Consider the following 24,633-nt stretch of genomic DNA (forward strand, 5'->3'; position numbering starts at 1 on the left):
CACTCCTAATAATAATGATTTAGCCGTTCACACAAACATTATTTCGCCAGTGAGTTGATCAGTGTGGGAGAACAAGACAAAGCATATCTAACGAATCCATTTTTTACGATCTTCTCCTGCGAAGTTGAATAGTTCCGATTGCGGTGCTAGTCTCTGTAAATGTATTCCATTTCCCTATTCCCATGGAGGATGAACAGGACAGCTAGCTGACACGGAACCCAAACCGGCTGGGTGCGTGTGCCATTGTGCATAATGTATTTTGTCCCCCCGCACCAAACGCGATCACGACACGCAGGTTAAAATATCAAAACAAACTCTGAACCAATTATATTAATTTGGGGACAGGTCAAAAAGCATTAAACATTTATGGCAATTTAGCTAGCTAGCTTGCACTTGCTAGCTAATTTGTCCTATTTAGCTAGCTTGCTGTTGCTAGCTAATTTGTCCTGGGTTTCTAATCATTGAGTTGTTATTTTACCTGAAATGCACAAGGTCCTCTATTCCACCAATTAATCCACACATTAAACGGTTAACGGAATCGTTTCTAGTCATCTCTCCTCCTTCCAGGCCTTTTCTTCTCTTGACTTTATATTGCGATTGGCAACTTTCATAAATTAGGTGCATTACCGCCACTGGCCTCGTTTGTCTGAGAGTCACCCACGTGGGTATAACCAATGAGGAGATGGCACGTGGGTACCTGCTTCTATAAACCAATGAGCAGATGGAAGAGGCAGGACTTGCAGCGCGATCTGCATCAGAAATAGAACTGTCTATTTTAGCCCTTGGCAACAGACGCGTGGGTGAAATAATTGAATAATATACAGCCTGTAAAAGTGGAACAAAAGAGGCCCGTTTGTGTAAAAGTAGCGTGGGTAAATTGGATTTTTTGCATGTAATTACAAGAGCCAGTCTCCTGTTTAGAAAGAGACTGCCTAGTAACTGCCTTCTCCCTGTCTGACTAAAACTATCTACCCTGGTTCTTGCAGAATTCCTGAATGAATATTCATCGTAAGTTTACATGCACACTATTAACCCAATGTTAAATGGATTGTGGCAGTAGGCAGATCATGTAATAGTAATTTACTCCTTACTCTGCTTATCTTAATCGGCATACGGTCATAATCGAAGCACATGCCGATTTTAAACATGTGGTTTTCTGCGCGATCTTTCAAATGATTAAGACATGTAAGAATCTTAATCAGAGTTCCAGCGCTGTGTTTGACCTGCACATGTGCCAGAACCAGCAGCACACATTTCCTTTGAATATACAAGTGACGTTCGTTAAAAAAAAGTATGCATGTCTTCATCCACAAACAGATCTGGGGGACTAGGCTACATGTCTTGTCCACAAGAGGGAAAATACTTTTCTGTTAACTTTTCTGTTTTGTTGTGATGCTTCTCTTTTCTTGAATGAAGACATGAAGTCGCCACAAACTCTGACATGTGTATTATTGTTGGGTTGTGGAATCCAATTAATCCAGCTACAGAACAAAGTAAAGCAATGATAGAAAGATACCAGTTAATCCAGCTACAGAACAAAGTAAAGCAATGATTAAAAAGATACCAGTTAATCCGGCTACAGAACAAAGTAAAGCAATGATAGAAAGATACCAGTTAATCCGGCTACAGAACAAAGTAAAGCAATGATAGAAAGATACCAGTTAATCCGGCTACAGAACAAAGTAAAGCAATGATAGAAAGATACCAGTTAATCCAGCTACAGAACAAAGTAAAGCAATGATAGAAAGATACCAGTTAATCCAGCTACAGAACAAAGTAAAGCAATGATAGAAAGATACCAGTTAATCCAGCTACAGAACAAAGTAAAGGAACGTAATGTTGCGTCACAAGGCATTGGAGCTCAATCCCATTCTTGTTTGGTAACCACTCTCTTTCATAACTTCTGACAACATGACGTTTGTGTTGTTGCAATGCACAAATTAATCTAAAATACAACAAGAATCTCAACCTTAGGTGATGAGCCCAACTAACTTTTACCAGAGTTTTGTCACACAACACAATGCCACAGATGTCTCAAATTTCAGGGAGCGTGCAATTGGCATGCTGACTGCAGGAATGTCCACCAGAGCTGTTGCCAGAGAATTGAATGTTAATTTCTAAACCCTAAGCCGCCTCAAACGTTGTTTTAGGGGAATTTGGCAGTACGTTCAACCAGCCTCACAACCGCAGACGGCGTGTATGGCGTCGTGTGTGCGAGCGGTTTGCTGATGTCAACGTTGTGAACAGAGTGGTGGGGTTAGGGTATGGGCAGGCGTAAGCTACGGACAACGAACACAATTGCATTTTATCGATGGCAATTTGAATGCAGAGATACCGCGACGAGATCCTGAGGCCCATTGTCGTGCCTTTCAATCGCTGCCATCACCTCATAGTTCAGCATGATAATGCACGACCCCGTGTCGCAAAGATCTGTACAAAATTCCTGGAAGCAGAAAATGTCTCAGTTCTTCCATGGCCTGCATACTCACCAGACATGTCAGCCATTGAGCATGTGTGGGATGCTCTGGATCAACGTGTATGACAGCGTGTTCTAGTTTCCGCCAATATCCAGCAACTTCGCACAGCCATTGAAGAGGAGTGGGACGACATTCCACAGGCCACAATCAACAGCCAAATGGTGGTCACACCAGACACTGACTGGTTTTCTGATCCACACCCCTACTTAAAAAAAAAAAGGGTTTCTGCAGAGGCATATCTGTATTCCCAGTCATGTGAAATCCATAGGTTAGGGACTCATTTATTTATTTCAATTGACTGATTTCCTTGTATGAACTGTAAGTAAAATCTTTGAAATTGCTGGATGTGTGTTTTATATTTTTGTTCAGGATATATAATGGTGTGTAAAAACAGTATATGTATTAAAAAGGTGTGTACAGCAGTAGTTATATAGGATGAGCCATGACTAGAATACAGTAAATTCATATGAAGTTGGTAAAACAGTATGTAAACATTATGAAAGTGACCAGTGTTCAATGACAATGTACATGGGGCAGCAGGGTAGAGTACAGGGTGGTAGCCGGTTAGAACAGTGACTAAGGCTAGTGGTGACTATTTAACAGTCTCATGGCCTGGAGATAGAAGCAGTCTCTCATTCACAGCCTTGATGCACCTGTACTGTCTCCGCCTTCTAAATGGTAGCGGGGTGAACAGGCCGTGGCTCGGGTGGATGAGGTCCTTGATGATCTTCTTGGCCTTCCTGTGACACCGGGTGTTGTAGATGTCCTGGAGGACAGGCAGTGGGCCCCCAGTGATGCGTTGGGCTGACCACACCACCCTCTGGAGAGCAATGCGGTTGCGGACGGTTCTGTTGCCGTACCAGGCGGTGATACAGCCTGACAGGATGCTCTCAATTGTGCTATGGTACATACTGACAGCTACATAATGTAAGTCTAGTGGTAGATGGACATTTTCCATTGATTGGTCTTGACATCAACTAATCATTCTTTTGGTTTTAAATCACATAAATGTGTGTCAGAATTTAGTGGTCCCTGAATGTATTGCAGTTACTGGGCCCATAATTCCTCCCCACCTACCTTTTTTTCCCAACACACACACACACACACAGTCCATGTTTACACACAGTTTGCAGATTGTCTTATAGGATAAACTACAGGGATAAAGCCCTTTCTCTGCCAGTCACACACAGTGACACAACACAGGCTCCAGGGACCAAACTGTTACTGTCAGAGAGGGAGAGAGAAGAGGAGGTAGACCTGAGCCTACAGTAAACCACTGATAACAGGTAGGTTGGGATTTTCATTTCAGGGAAAAGGTAGGTTGACAGTTTATTTCTAACATAAATATCAGATCATTAAAACAAAGCATTTTTGAAGTGATTCATGTAAAGTGCTAACCAATCTTTCAAACTTTAAAGTATTGTTAGATATGTACAAGGCGGCATAGCTGGTTCTGGTGCATGACATGTGTCCATTGTAATATATTATGATTGAATTATTTACATAAATGTTAAGCTCTAAATGGACCGGGCTTCCTAAGCCTTTGCACTGATTTGCAAATGTTATTATCCAGAGGGGAAAGGACCATGAAGGACCAGCGTAAAGAAGGACAGTTTCATATGCTCAGCTTTGTCATGTGGCTCGGCGATATGGCCTCAAAGTTCTTATCTCTGTTGTTGTTGTTGTTGTTATGCTTACTCTAAATAAACTGTTGTACAATTTAAAGGTCAAATACACTGCTTTTCAAACAATCAGCAATAATCTAATGAATTCAGGGTTTGCAAAATGTATACATAGGCCAAATATAAGCCTTCCACAACCATAAGACCTACTAATAATTACAAATAGTTTTAAACCTTTTTTGTTGTTGTTGCAATAATCACAGATCCGACTTTCAAGACTGTTTTATGAAAATAACCGTTTTGTTACAAATACAACCAGAACCATGCATAACGCACATACGCTAATAATGACTAACTTCTTAAAGCAGGCGGTATATAGAAAAGGTCTCCTAAACAATCATCTCAAGCACAAGCCCACGTGCTAGTGAGTAGCCAGCTAATCTGTATTATCCGACTTGGATCTGTTTGCTAACAAGGTAGAACAGTTGAATTGTTATGAACACACCCTTCTGTCCGTCTACGACTGTTTGAACAGCATGGTAGCCTGTCCACTTTGTTGAAATCTTATTTATCAGAATGAGAACATGCTAATTCCTTGTATAATTGTGTTTTATGCTTATTGCTCATTTATAAAAACACAGTTTAGACCACTAGTATAACAGTCTTTGGCTAAAATGCTGCTAGCAGTACGTGGTACCTCAATGCCGCGTGCGACAAACTTAGCATTACTTTTCCAGAATCAATGTTCATTGATACTCCCGTTTTAGTAGTGTCTGCTCTGCTCTCAATTTGAGGAGTTGAGATATAAAAAGGGTAGAAAGATGACCTTCTCCTCTATTACAGTACAATAATGTCTCACTGTGTCTCGTTGTCCATATGACCCATTCTGTTGGACCAAACCTCAAATGCAAATAGCGAGTTGAAACCATTTGTCAGAGACCAAGACGTGATCTCTCATCGTTGTTGTGAGTGGCAGGGGCTTGGTGTGTGTGGCTTGGTGTGAGTGGCAGGGGCTTGGTGTGTGTGGCTTGGTGTGAGTAACAGGGGGAGGGGCTTGGTGTGTGTGGCTTGGTGTGAGTGGCAGGGGCTTGGTGTGAGTAACAGGGGGAGGGGCTTGGTGTGAGTAGCAGGGGGAGGGGCTTAGTGTGAGTAGCAGGGGGAGGGGCTTAGTGTGAGTAGCAGGGGGAGGGGCTTGGTGTGAGTGGCAGGGGGAGGGGCCTTGTGTGTGTGTGTGTGTGTGTGTGTAAATGGAAGGGGCTTGGTGTGTGTGTGTAAATGGGAGAGGCTTGGTGTGTGTGTGTAAATGGGAGGGGCTTGGTGTGTGTGTGTGTGTGTGTGTAAATGGAAGGAGCTTGGTGTGTGTGTGTGTAAATGGGAGGGGCTTGGTGTGTGTGTAAATGGGAGGGGCTTGGTGTGTGTGTGTAAATGGGAAGGTGCTTGGTGTGTGTGTGTAAATGGGAGGAGCTTAGTGTGTGTGTGTGTGTGTGTGTGTGTGTGTGTGTGTAAATGGGAAGGTGCTCACAGCACAGGAGACCAAAAAGACCATGCAATTACATTGCTGATAAATACTTTGAGGGAAGAAATGTACTTGCTACGATTGTGATATGTTGTCTCATCTATGTTACGATTAATTCACTAATTGTAAGTCGCTCTGGATAAGAGTATCTGCTAAATGACTAAAATGTAGAATTTTAAGTCCTTTATTCCCACCCTTAAAACAAAGAGGTGCAAACTAGTTAGTCCCCTCACCATCACACTAGTTGCTGTCCCCTCGCTATCACACTAGTTGCTGTCCCCTCGCCATTACATATCAGAGATGTGATGATTGAAATCGGTCGGCCTATGTGATGTACATTTAATGAGTGATTTTATGGCTAACATACTGTAGTTACAGGTGTACCAGGCAATATCCCCTCCTACAGGTGTTCTTACTGGTGTGTTTGTGTGACTGTTTGTACCCCCAAAATCCTATTTGGTCCGCCGTGCACCTTGCTTACGTATGTCCCTTTCTTCCGTGTGATCCCAGGATGTCCCAATCTATTCCACCCAAGGCTTAATAAGTCTGCCGGGAGGCTAATAGGTTTTGAGAGGCTTAAATAGCTTGAAGAGAGGCAATGGGTTTTTTCTACAAAACAATCAAAGCCCTGTCTTAAACCCCTATCCTCGTTCCAGTGCCTCTTTGTTTCATAAGATCTATAAGAGCCTTATCCCAAGACTTCTCATGTGCTCTGAAGAAAACAACTGCTCATATTATGCATATCATTCTTTAAACACCTCACTGGAAAGCCCAAAAAACACGTGTTTTAAGATGTCAGATTCAACTGATCCTTGTCAAAATAGGCCATCCGGTAAAGTCTATTCCAGAATCGACTGAATTGTTATTTTGGGGGATTTCACTGGATGTTTGGGTTAAATGATGAAAATGTACCCCTTTTTCATCAAGATTTTATGATGATTTGTAAAGTTTTCTGCTGTCATGATGAAAAATAAAAGTTTAGCCAAGTGTCAAGGGCCAAGGGCGCCGCAACGTCATGGAGAATCCAAAAAAGGCAAACAAACCTGTATCTGGCAATAACCACTTTAGTGAATATTTACATAACTAAGTACAGAGATATAGGAGCTGATCGGCATACAATGTTACAAGAGGACATGTAGACTACAGTGACAGGTTTGACTGAACTGCTCAGGTAGCGTAGACAACATTTTGTAATGTGTGTTATTTCCTAACACTTCCTGCAGGGATTAACTTCTCTACACCTCCATAAAATCCTCTCCCAGACCTCATCATGGATATTGATTCTGTGTACCAGTATTTAGGGTAAGATTTATTCATTCCATTTAACTCCTAGGATGTTCTTTTGGAAATAAGCCGATGTAAACCCACATGAAAACTCCCCCTCACTTTTCAATCAATGTCATAAGAATGTCAAAATATTTGCATGAAATTCTATCAATGTCATATTTCAACATAACTGATGTTGAACATCCTTTTTTTTTTTTTTAAAGCCATCAACATACAGTTTTCTGTCTCATTTCAACCTAGATTTCAAGCACAAACCAACGATTCAGGGCCTTCAAGGTTTGATTGGCTTCAAATGGATTTCATCTTTGTTGACAACTCAATCAAATACCAACCAAACGTAGATGTTGATTTGATGTTAATGTGAGGTCTTTGCCCGGTGTGATGCTAAAGAAAAACATGACATCGGGCAAAAAAAAATATCAACATCATATTTCACCCTACAACCTCTCACTGTGCTCTCCTCTTCCCCAGCAGGGATAATCTATGGCTGTACGGCATTTCTACCTTCGTCGTTCTGTGGACGCTAGGCTGGCTGTACAGAGACAGTCTGGAAGTAGAGAACGTCAAGGAGAAGTATGTGTTTGTGACGGGGTGTGACTCTGGCTTTGGGAACTTGCTCTGTAAGAGGCTGGACCGGCGGGGGTTCAGGGTGATAGCTGGGTGTCTGACGGAGAAAGGGGCTGATGATCTGAAGAGGGCGACTGGGCCGTACCTAAAGACGGTTCTCCTAGACGTGACGAGCACCGGCAGTATACAGAAAGCCATGGAGTACACCAAGCAGGAGGTTGGAGATAACGGTGTGAAACCATTTGGAGTGGGGTTTATGTTACTCACTGCTAGGGCCAGGAGTTTGTTCTACCTATATTCCTGACTAGTAAAACTCTGTTTCCTAGCTGTAACCTATCCTGGTCTGGTCAGAGGGGCCCTAGATGTAACCATGACTCAAACAGCAGTTGTCAAATAAAACAGATGTATTTGACTTGAAATACACACTGAATCCAAAGCTGAAAACATTTCTAACTAAATAATATCTTCATATTTCTCTCTCTCCTCCTCCCCATCACCCAGGACTGTGGGGTATCGTGAACAACGCGGGGCGCTCCCTGCCCATGGGTCCCACAGAGTGGATGAGGATGGAGGACTTCACCAGTACCTTGAAGGTGAACATGACGGGGGTGATAGAGATGACCCTCACCTTCCTGCCCCTCATCAAACAGGCCCAGGGGAGGATTGTCAACGTGGCCTCAGTGCTGGGTAGAGTGGCAGCTAACGGTGGTGGATACTGCATCTCTAAGTTTGCTGTGGAGTCCTTCTCAGACTGCCTCAGGTAGGCTACTATAGTTTGTTTGGATCTTTGTAAGCCCACAATGCGGGCTAATCTTCCAGGTACTTATCACAACAACATAAATATAGTAGTCGTCACGAAGCTCAATTCAACCAAACCCGTATTGTGGTATTTACTTTTCTTAGACTCTTATAGTCCGCTTTCATCTACTGTATTTCACTGAGCTACAATATTCAATAATACAAAATGATACAATGTTAAAGGGCAACATAGTGTTTTTAGAGAATGTATGCCAACCAAGCTTTGATGTCTACATTTTCCAAAGGAGGGATATCCACTACTTTGGGATTAGGGTGTGCATCATTGAACCAGGTTTCTTTAAGACAGCGGTTACCAGTCTGGATCCCATCGAGAGAGAGCTGCATCGCCTGTGGAACCAGCTCACACCTGAAGTAAAGGCCAGCTACGGAGACAAATACCTGGATAATTGTAAGTAGCAGTAGAAGTGGTAGTGGTAGTAGTAGCAGCAGTAGTAGTAGTAGCAGCAGCAGCAGAATAAGGTAATCTGCCGGATGAGACGTTGGAATAAACCACGGTCCTGTCCTTCACACACAGGGTTAAAACCAGGGGTTGGAACCGGTTCAGGGAACAGAACCTAATTTTTGGGGGGAGGAACGAAATCAGAACTGGGGACGAAAGTTATCTCTATACTGTTATGGAACAGAACAATTATTTAAAAGCGTGGGAACCAGTTAATGTTCTTTGATAATAATAATTTGGGGGGTGGTTATATTTGAATGTAATGTCAAGCTAAATGTAAAAAAACTTTTAACGATTTCAGGAGGTTTAAAAGGGAACAGAAAACAACAATATAAACTAACTTTTTGGGGGTTCGGACTGGTTCAGAACCTTATTTTACTGGTCGGAACAGAATGAAACCATTGGAAAATAATTTGTTCCAACCCCTGGTTAAAACCTCTAGTCTTGTTTAAGTGTCAATGGAATTTTCTGCTAAATCTCATTAGTAGAAAATCCCATTGACATTTGTCTCAAGACTATACGTAGTATAGTATAGCTATCATGCTACAGCCAGCTTATCATCCAATTGGTTTCTGGCTTCAACCCCTCTCCTCTTCACCTTTCTTGTCTCCTCTGCTCTTCTCTCTCCTCTGTAGTCCTCCCATTGGCCGTACAAATTCTTAACAGTTTTAACAATATCCTCTTTTCCCCCCCCTCAACCAATCCAGACATCCAGATCCAACGGTTGATCATGAATGCATCTTGTGACTCTGACCTGAGTAAAGTGACTAACTGCATGGAACATGCCTTGGCGTCGTCCTACCCCCGAACCCGCTACAGTGCCGGCTGGGACGCCAAGTTTGGATGGATCCCCCTCTCTTACATGCCATCCTGTGTCATCGATATTGGGCTGAAACTGGTGATGCCGCGTCCTGCTAAGAGTGTGTAGAGTAGCATTCAAAATAGTTAATAGGATACAATACAATACATAATGCAATACAATCCTATACTAAACAATAACAAAAACTGTATATTGTTTTGAGTTTAAACTTACAGAATGTAGAGTAGTCTACACATAACTTTACCTGGAAAACTTCATTCAATGCATTTCTTTACAGGCCTACTGTCGGTGTTTTGAAGCTAGATTATGTCCTAGAGTTATGAAAGAAAACAACATCGAATATTTTAATAGTTATGTTTGGGAACCTACTGTGCCTTTTTGTCACCATTATTTATGTTGCTTAATTTCAAGCAATATTTTTAACTTTACAGGCAAAAGCTTTATTACCTACAACAAGCACTTTGAACATACTCATCGTTCAATAAAGCTGTTATTATTGAAACAACCGATGTCCATTATATGAACACAAATAATAAAATTAGACCAATTCATGATTTTCAAAGCTCATTGTCTCATTGTCAGACAGTTAGGATTTCTCCCTACTGTGAGTTGGTCAAAGTATTTCAAAACATAGCCTATAGGAACCATATTGGTCTGTTGATTTAACCAAACAGTTCATCATACAGTATGTATGCTCTGCTCTGTAGCCTCTGCCTAAATCGGTCCGTTATAAACAAAGTGACATTTATGTTGGTTAATGGTTACATGATGCAGATACTTGAATATATGAATACATTGTATATTTGGCATCAAACCTTGTGTTTGTCATCTGATAGAATATGGCATGTCTTCAAGCTTGATTGTACAGTACTTTCCCATTGGTCACTGTGCTGACTGAACTGGAGTGTGTACCTCGTACATTTTTCAATCACCCACATGGAATAGTATGTCCTACAAACCAATTAGTAGATGGGAGAAGCAGGACTTGCAGCTCAACAAGTATCTAAAATAGAACCAAAGTTAATGGATATACCTACAAGATACACGTCTCTCCACCCTAACAATGGGAGTCGTTGTTCAGTGTCATGGCGGGCTGTCTAGCTGCCGCCTATACTTTCTCTGGATTGGCGGATACATCTCATTATTGTAATACTTTTTTGAATATTCGTGACGACAACCTTTTTGAGTTAGTTGACGACAACCGCCTGTCTTCAATGGAGAGAGACGCTAAAAGTTGCGGGGAAGTCACGTGTTCTACTTATCAGTACACTCGTAACGACTTAAGCATTACGAAACTTCTATTGGCTTAAATATACCTCAAGTAGCAAATATATCTTTTTTGAATGACCAAATTTGACACTCCTTGACCTCCATACAAAAAGTCCTTGCTTAGTGGGCGAAACAACGAAAAAACGCCACCTGCTGGAGGGAGACGTATTTTCCTCCGAGTTGGGCCTCTCTCTTCCTCAGTGATAGAACCCGAGTTGGGCCTCTCTCTTCCTCAGTGATAGAACCCGAGTTGGGCCTCTCTCTTCCTCAGTGATAGAACCCGAGTTGGGCCTCTCTCTTCCTCAGTGATAGAACCCGAGTTGGGCCTCTCTCTTCCTCAGTGATAGAACCCGAGTTGGGCCTCTCTCTTCCTCAGTGATAGAACCCGAGTTGGGCCTCTCTCTTCCTCAGTGATAGAACCCGAGTTGGGCCTCTCTCTTCCTCAGTGATAGAACCCGAGTTGGGCCTCTCTCTTCCTCAGTGATAGAACCCGAGTTGGGCCTCTCTCTTCCTCAGTGATAGAACCCGAGTTGGGCCTCTCTCTTCCTCAGTGATAGAACCCGAGTTGGGCCTCTCTCTTCCTCAGTGATAGAACCCGAGTTGGGCCTCTCTCTTCCTCAGTGATAGAACCCGAGTTGGGCCTCTCTCTTCCTCAGTGATAGAACCCGAGTTGGGCCTCTCTCTTCCTCAGTGATAGAACCCGAGTTGGGCCTCTCTCTTCCTCAGTGATAGAACCCGAGTTGGGCCTCTCTCTTCCTCAGTGATAGAACCCGAGTTGGGCCTCTCTCTTCCTCAGTGATAGAACCCGAGTTGGGCCTCTCTCTTCCTCAGTGATAGAACCCGAGTTGGGCCTCTCTCTTCCTCAGTGATAGAACCCGAGTTGGGCCTCTCTCTTCCTCAGTGATAGAACAAGTTGTACTTTAAGAGCATGTCAATACGGACCACGTTGAAGCTCGCGAGCAGTTTGGATGAAATGAATAAATAACATGTACGTGTAAATTAGTAATGGGAAGTTCGGCTCTTTTTAATATCTCAGATCTGTTCGACTCGTTCAGTAAAAAGAACGAATCTTCTGACTGACTCATTTCGTTCATTTGAGTCAGTAATGTCAAAAGCATGCAGAGACTGTATGTTTTTGGTTCTACAAAGCTGTGTCCATAATTTATTATTGTACCATGCGATCAATTACCAGTTCTAAACATGTATTTTTCTTCTCTATGATATTATTGCTGTCTACAGTTGTTGGTCGGAGCAAGTCTCTGGAGCTATGAGCCAGAGAGCGTATTAATCCTGCTGTAGTCACTGCGGCCAGCAGGTCAAACGAACGACAAAATTAATGAGTCAATCAGAAAAAATGATTCACGACTCTCGATTAAGTAAAAGGAGTCGTTCAAAAATACCAAATCTTTCGCAAACAGCACATCACTAGCGTGCATTTATGTTTGCAACGCTCCGGGACGCAACGCTCCGGCACGCACGCGGTTTGGTCAACAGGTGCAGAGCGTTCGATTTGCCTGCTAGGGGGCAAAGGGACTCGCTGCTCCACTAAAACCAATGACAACTGCGTGCCGCTTTCAAGAGATTGTTAAATACCTGTTAACTATTTGTTTGTAGTAATATCACCTCTTTAAGAGCGTAGTCAGAACTCCAAATGTCTGAGTATTCCATGCAAAACAAATAACACATTTAGCTCTATCAGTTACATTATCAGCATTTGCCGATGTAAAGTTACTGTTGGCTGATAATGTGTTTACTTTGCAAGCTACCGGTAGAAACGTTGTACAGTTGGCTAAACAGTGGTAAGTAGACCTAATGTACTTTTTCTACAATTAACGCAGGCCTACCTAGCGAAGTTAGCTAACGTTTTCCCCTTTTCAACATTGATTTTAGTAGCATTTAAGAATTGCTGCAGACATACATGATAGGCTACATTGACTGATGGACCACGTTTAATTTGCTTGCTAGTTAGCTAGCTAATAACAGATCACGTCAATATGGCTAGTTAACAAGCTAACTTTCAGGGTATAAACTAGATGGCTATATCCAGATATTGTTTGATTTGCTTTCCACATACTGTAGTGGTGATGACAGTAGTCCGACTGGCAACTTTACCAGGAGGACTTACCGATGTCAAGCTCTTTCCGAAAGCCTAATATCCGATGAAGCAAGATGAATTACACATTGTTTGCTTAGCGTTACATGCCATATGGAAAAAATGATCAGTTGAATTTTACGGATCATGAAAACCATGCAGTTGTTTGCTGTATAACTCAGATGATAGAGCAAAATGTGGAATAATCGGAAATATGTAGTTCTGACTATGCTCTTCAATGTGATAATATTAAAACCAAATAGTTATAAACATTTATTTAACAATCCTTTGAAAAGGGTACTGTAGTTGTCAATGGTTTTAGCCGAGCTGGGGGTTTCCTTGCTCCCCAGCAGCCAAATTGAACGCTCTGCACCGGTATTGTGACGTTCTGTTGATAATGACCTGCTATATATACACACTCCGACGTCATAGGCGGAGTTGGCTGCTTGTGCCCTCATGACAAGTTTCGAACGTGAAAACGAGATTGCTGCCTAGATACCTGTAGTCGGTTGACCAAAACTGACTTATCAGACTACGGGTAAATAGTGGAGAAAGTACCGGAAATACTATCGAAAAGGTATCCGAAGGCAGTTATTTTCCTTAAATGCTTTTAAGTTAGTGTAACCATGCACTGTTTGAAAATATTACGGGTGACCAACGCAGCAGCTGTTGAAACTTTGAAAGACACGACTAAAATAGTTTTCAAAAAGGTTTGTTATAACGGTTTATTACCGTGTTGTCGTCGTAATGTTAAAGTTCAACCGGCACAATATTTCAACACAAGCTCAACAGATCAGCACCGAGTCGGAACAACCTCAGACATGGACCACGTGCTTTCCAAACTGTGAGTTTGTGTTTTTATTGTTCCAGTTCATTTGTGTTATATATTGATTGGCAGATATTAATTTACTGTGTGTGTGCGTGAATCACATATAGGCCTATGTTATTGTACATCCAAAACAATGCTTGTCTCCATTCTTCTCAATCATCCATTACTCTTTATAAATAGCCAATCAAGTTGTGTATGTCTGTGTTGTTTAAAGCTGACAATCTCCCTCTTCACTGTATGTATATATAGGAGCAGTGGGAAGGGTCTCTTCTCAGAGGTAGAAGATATGCTCTTCTACACCATCACAGAGGGCCAGAAACAAGTCCCCGTCTCACACTTTATCTCTGTGAGTAAGTACACACATCAGTTAACCTATACAGGAAAGAAGACTAGGTTGTAAATTAAAAAGGTTACTCTGTCACACAACTCTCCTTGACAACAAACTCTCTCGATGTAGACATACAAACACAAACACAAAAGCACATTCTTGTTCTCTCGCTCCCTCTGTCTTGCTCCCTCCCACACACACACACACACAAAAACACTGAAGAACAGACATTTATTTGCAAATAAAGATACACAATCTGTCATAAGAGATGATCTATGAGACTTTATGTAATTCTGCTCTCACTCAAACTTCATCTTTCCACCATTTGAGCTATACTTACTCCAGGTATGCTGAGTGCAAGGGTTATTGGAGACTTGGGGCCACCAAACTGCCACTGTGGCAGTGCCAACTCTCTTTACTTTGAGGAAGTAGGGTAACTATGTGCTAGAGAGGAAGTATGCTCCTTATGAGGAAGGGAGGAAGTAGGGTAATTAGGAGGAAGTAGGGTAATTATGAGGAAGTAGGCTAATTAGGAGGAAGTAGGGTAATTATGAGGAAGTATGGTAATTATGAGCTAGCGAGGAAGTCGGGTAATTATGAGGAAGTATGGTAAATATGAGCTAGCGAGGAAGTCGGGTAATTATGAGGAAGTATGGTAATTATGAGGAAGTATGGTAATTATGAGGAAGGGAGGAAGTATGGTAATTATGAGGAATATGGTAATTAGGGGGACTTATGGTAATTATTAGGAAGTATGGTAATTATGAGCAAGGGAAGACGTGCAACAAGTGAGGCGTACATGGAGTACATCCCTTGTGCAAGCTGACATGGTGTTCATTGCAAATTGAATTGCAGTGTTTGACATAGACAGTGCAACTATCAGAAGAAACATAATATTCTGCATAGCATACTTTCCCAATATAGGTGTCAAGACAGGCCAATGTACTGTAGTTGTATATATAGATATTCATATCCATATAAATTTTCTGAATAGATAACAAATAGCTGTTAAAAAATGATACATTCCGCTGATATGTGATTTAACCTAGTTAAATCAATAAATAAAAACAATTGAGTGAATCGACTCTTGAAACAATAAGGTGTATGTGTCTGGTGAAGATCACAACACAGTCTAAAGATTACCCTGCAGAGACCAGAGAGACTAGAAATAGTTTGTAAAGATTACCCTGCAGAGACCAGAGAGACTAGAAATAGGTTGTAAAGATTACCCTGCAGAGACCAGAGAGACTAGAAATAGGTTGTAAAGATTACCCTGCAGAGACCAGAGAGACTAGAAATAGGTTGTAAAGATTACCCTGCAGAGACCAGAGAGACTAGAAATAGGTTGTAAAGATTACCCTGCAGAGACCAGAGAGACTAGAAATAGGTTGTCAAGATTACCCTGCAGAGACCAGAGAGACTAGAAATAGGTTGTCAAGATTACCCTGCAGAGACCAGAGAGACTAGAAATAGGTTGTAAAGATTACCCTGCAGAGACCAGAGAGACTAGAAATAGGTTGTAAAGATTACCCTGCATAGACCAGAGAGACTAGAAATAGGTTGTAAAGATTACCCTGCAGAGACCAGAGAGACTAGAAATAGGTTGTAAAGATTACCCTGCATAGACTATACAGACTGGATTAAGTTGTAAAGATGACCCTGCAGAGACTAGATTAGGTTCTAAAGATGACCCTGCAGAGACTAGATTAGGTTGTAAAGATGACCCTGCAGAGACTAGATTAGGTTGTAAAGATTACCCTGCAGAGACTAGATTAGGTTGTAAAGATGACCCTGCAGAGACTAGATTAGGTTGTAAAGATTACCCTGCAGAGACTAGATTAGGTTGTAAAGATGACCCTGCAGAGACTAGATTAGGTTGTAAAGATTACCCTGCAGAGACTAGATTAGGTTGTAAAGATGACCCTGCAGAGACTAGATTAGGTTGTAAAGATGACCCCGCAGAGACTAGATTAGGTTGTAAAGATGACCCCGCAGAGACTAGATTAGGTTGTAAAGATGACCCTGCAGAGACTAGATTAGGTTGTAAAGATTACCCTGCAGAGATTAGGTTGTAAAGATTACCCTGCAGGGACTGGAGATTTTTAATTGAACCTTTATTTAACTTGACAAGTCAGTTAAGAACACATTCTTATTTACAATGACGGCCTACCGGGGAACAGTGGGTTAACTGTTCAGGGGCAGAACAACATATTTTTACATTCTCAGCTCAGGGATTCGATCCAGCAACCTTTCGGTTACTGGCCCAATGCTCTAACCACTAGGCTACCTGCCACCCCAGAATATTACCCTGCAGAGACTAGATTATGTTGTAAAGATTACCCTGCAGAGTCTAGACAGCCTAGATTAGGTTGTAAAGATTACCCTGCAGAGACTAGATTATGTTGTAAAGATTACCCTGCAGAGGCTAGATTAGGTTGTAAAGATTACCCTGCAGAGACTAGATTAGGTTGTAAAGATTACCCTGCAGAGACTAGACAGACTAGATTATGTTGTAAAGATTACCCTGCAGAGACTAGATTAGGTTGTAAAGATTACCCTGCAGAGACTAGACAGACTAGATTATGTTGTAAAGATTACCCTGCAGAGACTAGATTATGGTGTAAAGATTACCCTGCAGAGACTAGACAGACTAGATTATGTTGTAAAGATGACCCTGCAGAGACTAGATTAGGTTGTAAAGATTACCCTGCCTAGATTACGTTGTAAAGATTACCCTGCCGAGACTAGACAGACTAGATTAGGTTGTAAAGATTACCCTGCAGAGACTAGATTATGTTGTAAAGATTACCCTGCAGAGACTAGACAGACTAGATTAGGTTGTAAAGATTACCCTGCAGAGACTAGACAGACTAGATTAGGTTGTAAAGATTACCCTGCAGAGACTAGACAGACTAGATTAGGTTGTAAAGATTACCCTGCAGAGACTAGACAGACTAGATTAGGTTGTAAAGATTACCCTGCAGAGACTAGACAGACTAGATTAGGTTGTAAAGATTACCCTGCAGAGACTAGACAGACTAGATTAGGTTGTATCATCATGCAACAATAACATGGGGGTTTTATGTTTCAACATGTAAGGAAATTATCCCCCTAAAAACTAACTTGTTAAAGTAAAGAATCATTTGTAGAAGATGTCAATGATAGTCAAAGCTCTGCTTTGATCTGTGTTTTATATTGCACCAGCACTACTGCACTGTTTCAATCAAACCACTTGCAACAAGTGACTGAAAGCGTATCCAAACCAGCTTCAGTCCAGCTCGGTCAAAAAAGGCTATCAGTTACTCAACTTGTGTCACTGGGCCTCAAGATGAGTTAAAGTTAGTTCATATCAATTTAGTTCACATCCAAGTTTCTCGCATAACAGTATTAATCATTTTGTGAGATGTGGACTCGACATGACGAGGCAGAATGATTTACAGGACACTGTAAATAATCCTGCAGTATGGCTTCGCTGATAACATCATTCCTTTCTCCCCAACCAAACCTTTGTGTTGTTCATTTATTCATCTATTTTATCGTCTTTTGTTTATTTGAACCACTTCATTGTATTGTTTTTACTGTAACATGTCTTGTGACTTTATGTGCACTTTAAATAAAGTTTGATTTGATTTGATCAGGCCCTCAAGAGGACTGGTCTTAATGAATCCGACCCGCGACTGAAGGACTGTATGGACAAGCTGCAACGCTCTGTAGCGGAATCCTTTCATGACGTCATGATGGACCGGGAACTCTTCCATAAGTGAGTCGCCTAGCTTGTCTCCTTGTTGGATTTAGACGTTCCCACGTTGCTCCATCCCTCTCCCTCTTGTCCCTAACCCCTCGATGTTTGCAGATCTGAAGGGTCTGGATAGGTACAAGCAGTGCATTGTTGGAGCTTCCACCATATTGCTTACAGCTGGTCTGCATAAACCAAGGGTAGGTCCAAGGGTGGGGGGGGATTTGGGACCTGCTTCTAGAGCCACCTCTACCTCTCTCTACCCCTCTCCACCCCTTTCAACCTCTCTCTACCCCTCTCCACCCCTTTCTACCTCTCTCTACCCCTCTCCACCCCTTTCTACCTCTCTCTACCCCTCTCCACCCCTTTCTACCTCTCTCTACCTCTCTCTACCTCTCTCTACCCCTCTCTACCCCTCTCCACCCCTTTCTACCTCTCTCTACCCCTCTCCACCCCTTTCTATCTCTCTCTACCCCTCTCCACCCCTTTCTATCTCTCTCTACCCCTCTCCACCCCTTTCTATCTCTCTCTACCCCTCTCCACCCCTTTCTATCTCTCTCTACCCCTCTCCACCCCTTTCTACCTCTCTCCACCCCCTTCTACCTCTCTCCACCCCCTTCTACCACTCTCTAGCCCTCGACCCCTCTACACCCCTCTCTACCCCTCTACCTCTCTCTCCACCTCTACCTCTCTCTACCTCTCTCTAGCCCTCTTTGCCTGTTACACACAGTCATCACATTTCCATCTCCTCTTACTGCCAGGTGCCATGGTAGAGTGAGTCTATTAATACCCTGACCCCTTCAGCATTCCACATTATTAACCCAGAGTTTGTTGTAGGCTTACTCTACTCACTCACTCAGTCACTCACTCAGTCACTCACTCACTCTGAATTAAATGAAGGGCTTTATTGGCATGGGAAACATGTTAATAACATTGCCAAAGCAAGTGAAGTAGATAATAAACTAAAGTTAAATAAACAATAAACTAAAGTTAAATAAAAAATTAACAGTAAACATCACAGAAGTTCTAAAAGAATAAAGACATTTCAAATGTCATATACTGTCTATATACAGTGTTGTAAGGATGTGCAAATAGTTGGGAAGGGAAAGGGAAAATAATAAATAAATATGGGTTGTATTTACAATGGTGTTTGTTTTTCACTGGTTGCCCTTTTCTTGTGGCAACAGGTCATAAATCTTACTACTGTGATGGCACACAGTGGTATTTCACCCAGTAGATATGGGAGTTTATCAAAATTGGGTTTGTTTTCAAATTCTTTGTGGATCTGTGTAATCTGAGGGAAATATGTGTCTCTAATATGGTCAAACATTTGGCACGAGGTTAGGAAGTGCAGCTCAGTTTCCACCTCATTTTGTGGGCAGTGTGCACATAGCCTGTCTTCTCTTGAGAGCCATGTCTGCCTACGGAGGCATTTCTCAATAGCAAGGCTATGCTCACTGAGTCTGTACATAGTCAAAGCTTTCCTTATGTTTGGGTCAGTCACAGTGGTCAAGTATTATGCCACTGTATACTCTCTGTTTAGGACCAAATAGCATTCTAGTTTGCTCTGTTTTTTTGTTAATTACTTGACACATTGTAAATAATTATCTTTTTGTTTTCTCATGATTTGTTGGGTCAACTTGTGTTGCTGTCCTGGGGCTTTTTGGGGTGTATTTGTGTTTGTGAACAGAGCCCCAGGACCAGCTTGCTTAGGGGACTCTTCTCCAGGTTCATCTCTCTGTAGGTGATGGCTTTGTTATGGAAGGTTTACCAATCACTTCCTTTATTGAACGTCTCTTCGCATGCATTATTTGGTGTTTTACGTTGTACACTGAGGATATTGTTGCAGAATTCTGCATTCAGAGTCTCAATTTGGTGTTTTCCCATTTTGTGAATTCTTGGTTGGTGAGCGGACCCCAGACCTCACAACAATCTCTCCACTCACTCAGTCACTCAGTCACTCACTCTCCCACTCTCTCACTCCCTCACTCACTCACTCACTCACTCACTCACTCTCTCTCTCTCACACACATGGCTCCTCTCTCTGGCATTTACTCTTCAAGTTATTTTAAGAGTTAGCTGGATGCAACAGTATATGTGGTCTCAGTCCACTGAGGGCTGAGGGACGGTGGGCTGAGGGACGGTGGGCTGAGGGGACAGTGGGCTGAGGGGCGGTGGGCTGAGGGACGGTGGGCTGAGGGGACAGTGGGCTGAGGGACGGTGGGCTGAGGGACGGTGGGCTGAGGGACAGTGGGCTGAGGGACGGTGGGCTGAGGGGACAGTGGGCTGAGGCACGGTGGGCTGAGGGACGGTGGGCTGAGGGACGGTGGGCTGAGGGGCGGTGGGCTGAGGGGCGGTGGGCTGAGGGGCGGTGGGCTGAGGGGCGGTGGGCTGAGGGACGGTGGGCTGAGGGACGGTGGGCTGAGGGACGGTGGGCTGAGGGACGGTGGGCTGAGGGACAGTGGGCTGAGGGACAGTGGGCTGAGGGACAGTGGGCTGAGGGACAGTGGGCTGAGGGACAGTGGGCTGAGGGACAGTGGGCTGAGGGACAGTGGGCTGAGGGACAGTGGGCTGAGGGACAGTGGGCTGAGGGACAGTGGGCTGAGGGACAGTGGGCTGAGGGACAGTGGGCTGAGGGACAGTGGGCTGAGGGACAGTGGGCTGAGGGACAGTGGGCTGAGGGACAGTGGGCTGAGGGACAGTGGGCTGAGGGACAGTGGGCTGAGGGTGGATACGGGTAGTCTTGTGTGGGCTAAAGAGCAGAGTACGACTCAGATTTATAGGTGCCAGCTGCCTTAGGCCCCCCCCCCCCACACACACACACACACACAAAGTACATTTTGATTGGAATTAAATGTAACCCTTAATCAGTTGACCTGTTACAGCTTTGTGTTTCAGCTATGGCTATGCATGTCCTTTCATTCCAATTCAGTTAAAGAGTGAATGATTGACATCTAGAGTGGACTTTGACAGTCCAGGAATCTTGATCTAGTGGGGAAAACCAGCGTTCCTCATATCTGCACGGTAGTCGACACTCTTAGAAAAAAGGGTTCCGAAAAGGTTATTTGTTCCCCATAGGAGAAAGGAGAAAATGTTTTGGTTCCATGTAGAACCCTTTGTGGTTCAAGGTAGAACCATTTTTGGTTCCAGGTAGAACCCTCAGTGGAAAGGGTTATACATGGAACTCAAAAGGGTTCTAACTTGAACCACAAAGGGTTATGCTACCCTTTTAGTTCTAGATAGCACCTTTTTTCTAAGAGTGTACACATACAGTGGCAAGAAAAAGTATGTGAACCCTTTGGAATTACCTGGATTTCTGCATGAATTGATTCTGTTATCTTCATCTAAGTCACAACAATAGACACACATAGTGTGCTTAAACTAATAACACACTAATTATTGTATTTTTCTTGTCCATATTGAATACAGAATTTAAACATTCACAGTGTAGGTTGGGAAAAGTATGTGAACCCCTAAACTTTTGGAGAAGTTATTAGCCAATTGGAGTCAGGAGTCAACTAACCTGGAGTCCAATCAATGAGACAAGATTGGAGACGTTGGTTAGAGCTGCCCTGCCCTATAAAAAAACACTCACAAAATGTGCTAATTGCTACAGAGTTTGCTATTAACAAGAAGCATTGGCTGATGTGAACCATGCCTCGAACAAAATAGATCTCAGAAGACCTAAGATTAAGAATGGTTGACTTGCATAAAGTTGGAAAGGGTTACAAAAGTATCTCTAAAAGCCTTGATCTTCATCAGTCCACGGTAAGACAAATTGTCTATAATTGGAGAAAGTTCAGCACTGTTGCTACTCTCCCTAGGAGTGGCCGTCCTGCAAAGATGACTGCAAGAGCACAGCACAGAATGCTCAATGAGGTTAAGAAGAATCCTAGCGTGTCAGCTAAAGACTTACAGAAATCTCTGGAACATGCTAACATCTCTGTTGACGAGTCTACGATATGTAAAACACAAAACAAGAATGGTGGTCATGGGAGGACACCACAGAATAAGCCACTGCTGTCCCTTCCACTATAGTGCTACTGGCAAAATATTCTGTGGATAGATTTAACTACAGTTGAGTTGTTTGGAAGGAACATATAACACTATGTGTGGAGAAAAAGAGGCACAGCACACCAAGATCAAAACCTCATCCCAACTGTAATGTATGGTGAAGAGAGCATCATGGTTTGGGGCTGCTTTGCTGCCTCAGGGCCAGAACAGCTTGCTATCATCGACAGAAAAATGAATTCCCAAGTGTATCAAGACATTTTGCAGAATGAAAGGCTATCTGTCTGCCAATTTGAAGCTCAACAGAAGTTGGGTGATGCAACAGGACAATGACCCAAAACACAGAAGTAAATCAACAACAGAATGGCTTCAACAGAAGAAAATAGGCCTTCTGGAGTTGCCCAGTCAGAGTCTTGACAACCCGATTGAGATGCTGTGGCATGACCTCGAGAGTGGTTCACACCAGATATCCTAAGAATATTGCTGAACTGATAGTTTTGTGAAGAGGAATGCCCACAAATTCCTCCTGACTGTTGTACTGGTCTGACTACAGAAAATGTTTTGTTGAAGTTATTGCTGCCAAAGGAGGGTCAACCAGTTATTAAATCCAAGGGTTCACATACTTTTTCCACCCTGAACTGTAAATGTTCACAAGGTGTGTTCAATAAAGACATGAAAAACATATCATTTCTGTGTGTTATTAGTTTAAGCAGACTGTTTGTCTATTATTGTGACCTAGAATGAGATCAGATCAAATTTTATGACCAATTTATGCAGAAATCCAGGTAATACACATACTTTTTCTTGCCACTGTAAATGGAGGTTAAATAAAGTTATAGGCTAGTCATATGTGTTTGTTTTCAAGTGCGACATAGGAAGGAAATACTACAGGGAGCATCGGGCGGCAGGTAGCCTAGCAGTTAGAGCGTTGAGCTAGAAACCAAAAGGTTGCTGGTTCGAATACCCGAGCTGACAATCTGTCAATGTGCCCTTGAGCAAAGCACTTAACCCTTATTTGCTCTTGGGGCGCAGTGCTATGGCTGACACTGTAAAACAACACATTTCACTGCACCTATCCGGTGACAGTCAAACATCTACAAAAAAATGTGTCAGGTTGTTAATCGGATACATAAGGATTATCATTAGCCTTGTGTGTCACAGAGAATGGAGTTTACATTCTCACATGGCTCCTCTGAACCCTATTTTCCACAACAATTCAAACCACTTATCAGCACCAAGTCTAGCAGGCTTGGAACAACAGAGAAGAAGATCAGAGGTCATAGTACAGTCACAAGCAGCAGTCCATCCACTGCGCCTCAGGGAGTGTCACCACTTCAAAGCAAACATCTGGGAAAAGTTCAAAGTTCATCTCATTCACAGAACTAGATTTCTATAATGTTCTAGAACTTGTTCAATGACAGGGTTTCTGTATTGATGATCTAATAGTGTGTTGTTTGTTGTACCAACCCTCAGGTGCGTAGGTGGGAACATAGTGCTTCTGATCCAGGCCTTCAGAAAGAAGTTTATCATCCCTGAGTTTGATTCCTTTGTAACAAAGATAGATCAAATCTACGACACCGTCCAGAAAAACCACAACGGACATGTAAGTGGATTTGTTTCCACCTTTCATACGTGTCACTCTTCTCCATCTGTCTCTCTTGTCGTCTGTCCTCTGAGTTTTTTCTCTGATATGCTTTCCGTCAACATGTGTCTGTTGTAGAGGTCGACCGATTAGGATTTTTCAACTCCGATACCAATACCGATTATTGGAGGACCAAAAAAAACGATACCGATTAATCGGACGATTTTTTAAAATATATTTTTTACTCGTAAAAATTACAATTACAACAATACTGAATGAACACTTTTATTTTAACTAAATATAATACATCAATAAAATAATTTTAGCCTCAAATAAATAATGAAACATGTTCAATTTGGTTTAAATAATGCAAAAACAAAGTGTTGGAGAAGAAAGTAAAAGTGCAATATGTGCCATGTAAGAAAGCTAATCTTTAAGTTCCTTGCTCAGAACATGAGAACATATGAAAGCTGGTGGTTCCTTTTAACATGAGTTTTCAATATTCCCAGGTAAGAAGTTTTAGGTTGTAGTTATTATAGGAATTATAGGACCATTTCTCTCTCTACGATTTGTATTTCATATACCTTTGACTATTGGATGTTCTTATAGGCACTTTAGTATTGCCAGTGTAACAGTATAGCTTCCGTCCTTCTCCTCGCCCCTACCTGGGCTCGAACCAGGAACACATCGACAACAGCCACCCTCGAAGCATCGTTACCCATCGCTCCACAAAAGCCGCGGCCCTTGCAGGGCAAGGAGAATACTTCAAGGTCTCAGAGCGAGTGACGTCACCGATTGAAACGCTATTAGCGCGCACCCCGCTAACTAGCTAGCCATTTCACATCGGTTACACCAGCCTAATCTCGGGAGTTGATAGGCTTGAAGTCATTAACAGCTCAATGCTTGAAGCACAGCGAAAATCTGCTTGCAAACGCACAAAAGTGCTGTTTGAATGAATTCTTACGAGCCTGCTGCTGCCTACCACCGCTCAGTCAGACTGCTCTATCAAATATCAAATCATAGACTTAATTATAACATAATAACACACAGAAATACGAGCCTTAGGTCATTAATATGGTCAAATCCGGAAACTATCATTTAGAAAACAAAACGTTTATTCAGTGAAATACGGAACCGTTCCGTATTTTATCTAACGGGTGGCATCCATAAGTCTAAATATTCCTGTTACATTGCACAACTTTCAATATTATGTAATAATTACGTAAAATTGGCAAATTA

At 42.5% G+C, this 24,633-nt stretch overlaps 2 protein-coding genes across 9 annotated transcripts in view; both read left to right on the forward strand.

Moving 5' to 3' along the window:
• The first annotated feature begins 3,277 nt into the window (after positions 1-3,277).
• LOC129815737 (retinol dehydrogenase 7-like) lies at positions 3,278-10,109 on the forward strand. 4 transcript variants are annotated; one of them, XM_055869810.1, is made up of 7 exons: positions 3,278-3,763; positions 6,839-6,917; positions 7,143-7,178; positions 7,374-7,699; positions 7,971-8,229; positions 8,513-8,676; positions 9,435-10,109. In XM_055869810.1, the coding sequence occupies exons 2-7, from the start codon at positions 6,886-6,888 to the stop codon at positions 9,653-9,655; spliced, it is 1,038 nt and encodes a 345-aa protein (XP_055725785.1). In that variant the 5' UTR covers positions 3,278-3,763; positions 6,839-6,885; the 3' UTR covers positions 9,656-10,109. The 4 variants fall into 4 exon arrangements, with proteins under 4 accessions (XP_055725785.1, XP_055725786.1, XP_055725787.1 ...); XM_055869811.1 differs by having other exon boundaries at positions 7,377-7,699; XM_055869812.1 differs by lacking the exon at positions 7,143-7,178 and having other exon boundaries at positions 3,280-3,763.
• A 2,246-nt stretch (positions 10,110-12,355) lies between these two features.
• LOC129815739 (glutaminase kidney isoform, mitochondrial-like) overlaps positions 12,356-24,633 on the forward strand; it is a 42,806-nt gene continuing 30,528 nt past the window's right edge. The window contains exons 1-4 of one of the 5 annotated variants that reach the window (XR_008753465.1): positions 12,356-13,752; positions 13,987-14,083; positions 17,704-17,825; positions 23,286-23,415. Coding sequence is in view for 2 of the 5 variants with exons in the window: in XM_055869815.1 (XP_055725790.1) it covers positions 13,535-13,752; positions 13,987-14,083; positions 17,704-17,825; positions 23,286-23,415 (567 nt within the window). In the remaining 3 variants the exon portion in view is untranslated. Of the gene's footprint in view, positions 13,753-13,986; positions 14,088-17,703; positions 17,826-17,924; positions 18,002-23,285; positions 23,416-24,633 lie in introns of those variants that run through there. The other 4 variants (XR_008753466.1, XM_055869815.1, XM_055869816.1 and 1 more) reach the window with 4 other exon arrangements.

Source organism: Salvelinus fontinalis, chromosome 18, assembly GCF_029448725.1.
Source record: "Salvelinus fontinalis isolate EN_2023a chromosome 18, ASM2944872v1, whole genome shotgun sequence".
In the NCBI taxonomy this organism is placed as follows: domain Eukaryota; kingdom Metazoa; phylum Chordata; class Actinopteri; order Salmoniformes; family Salmonidae; genus Salvelinus; species Salvelinus fontinalis.

Excerpts from the sequence above, each read along its gene's own strand:
- LOC129815737 (XM_055869810.1), top strand. The coding sequence starts at position 6,886 with ATGGATATTGATTCTGTGTACCAGTATTTAGG. Across the intron at positions 6,918-7,142 it reads TCTGTGTACCAGTATTTAGG|ATTTCAAGCACAAACCAACG; the intron begins GTAAGATTTATT and ends ATTTCAACCTAG. Across the intron at positions 8,230-8,512 it reads TCCTTCTCAGACTGCCTCAG|GAGGGATATCCACTACTTTG; the intron begins GTAGGCTACTAT and ends CATTTTCCAAAG.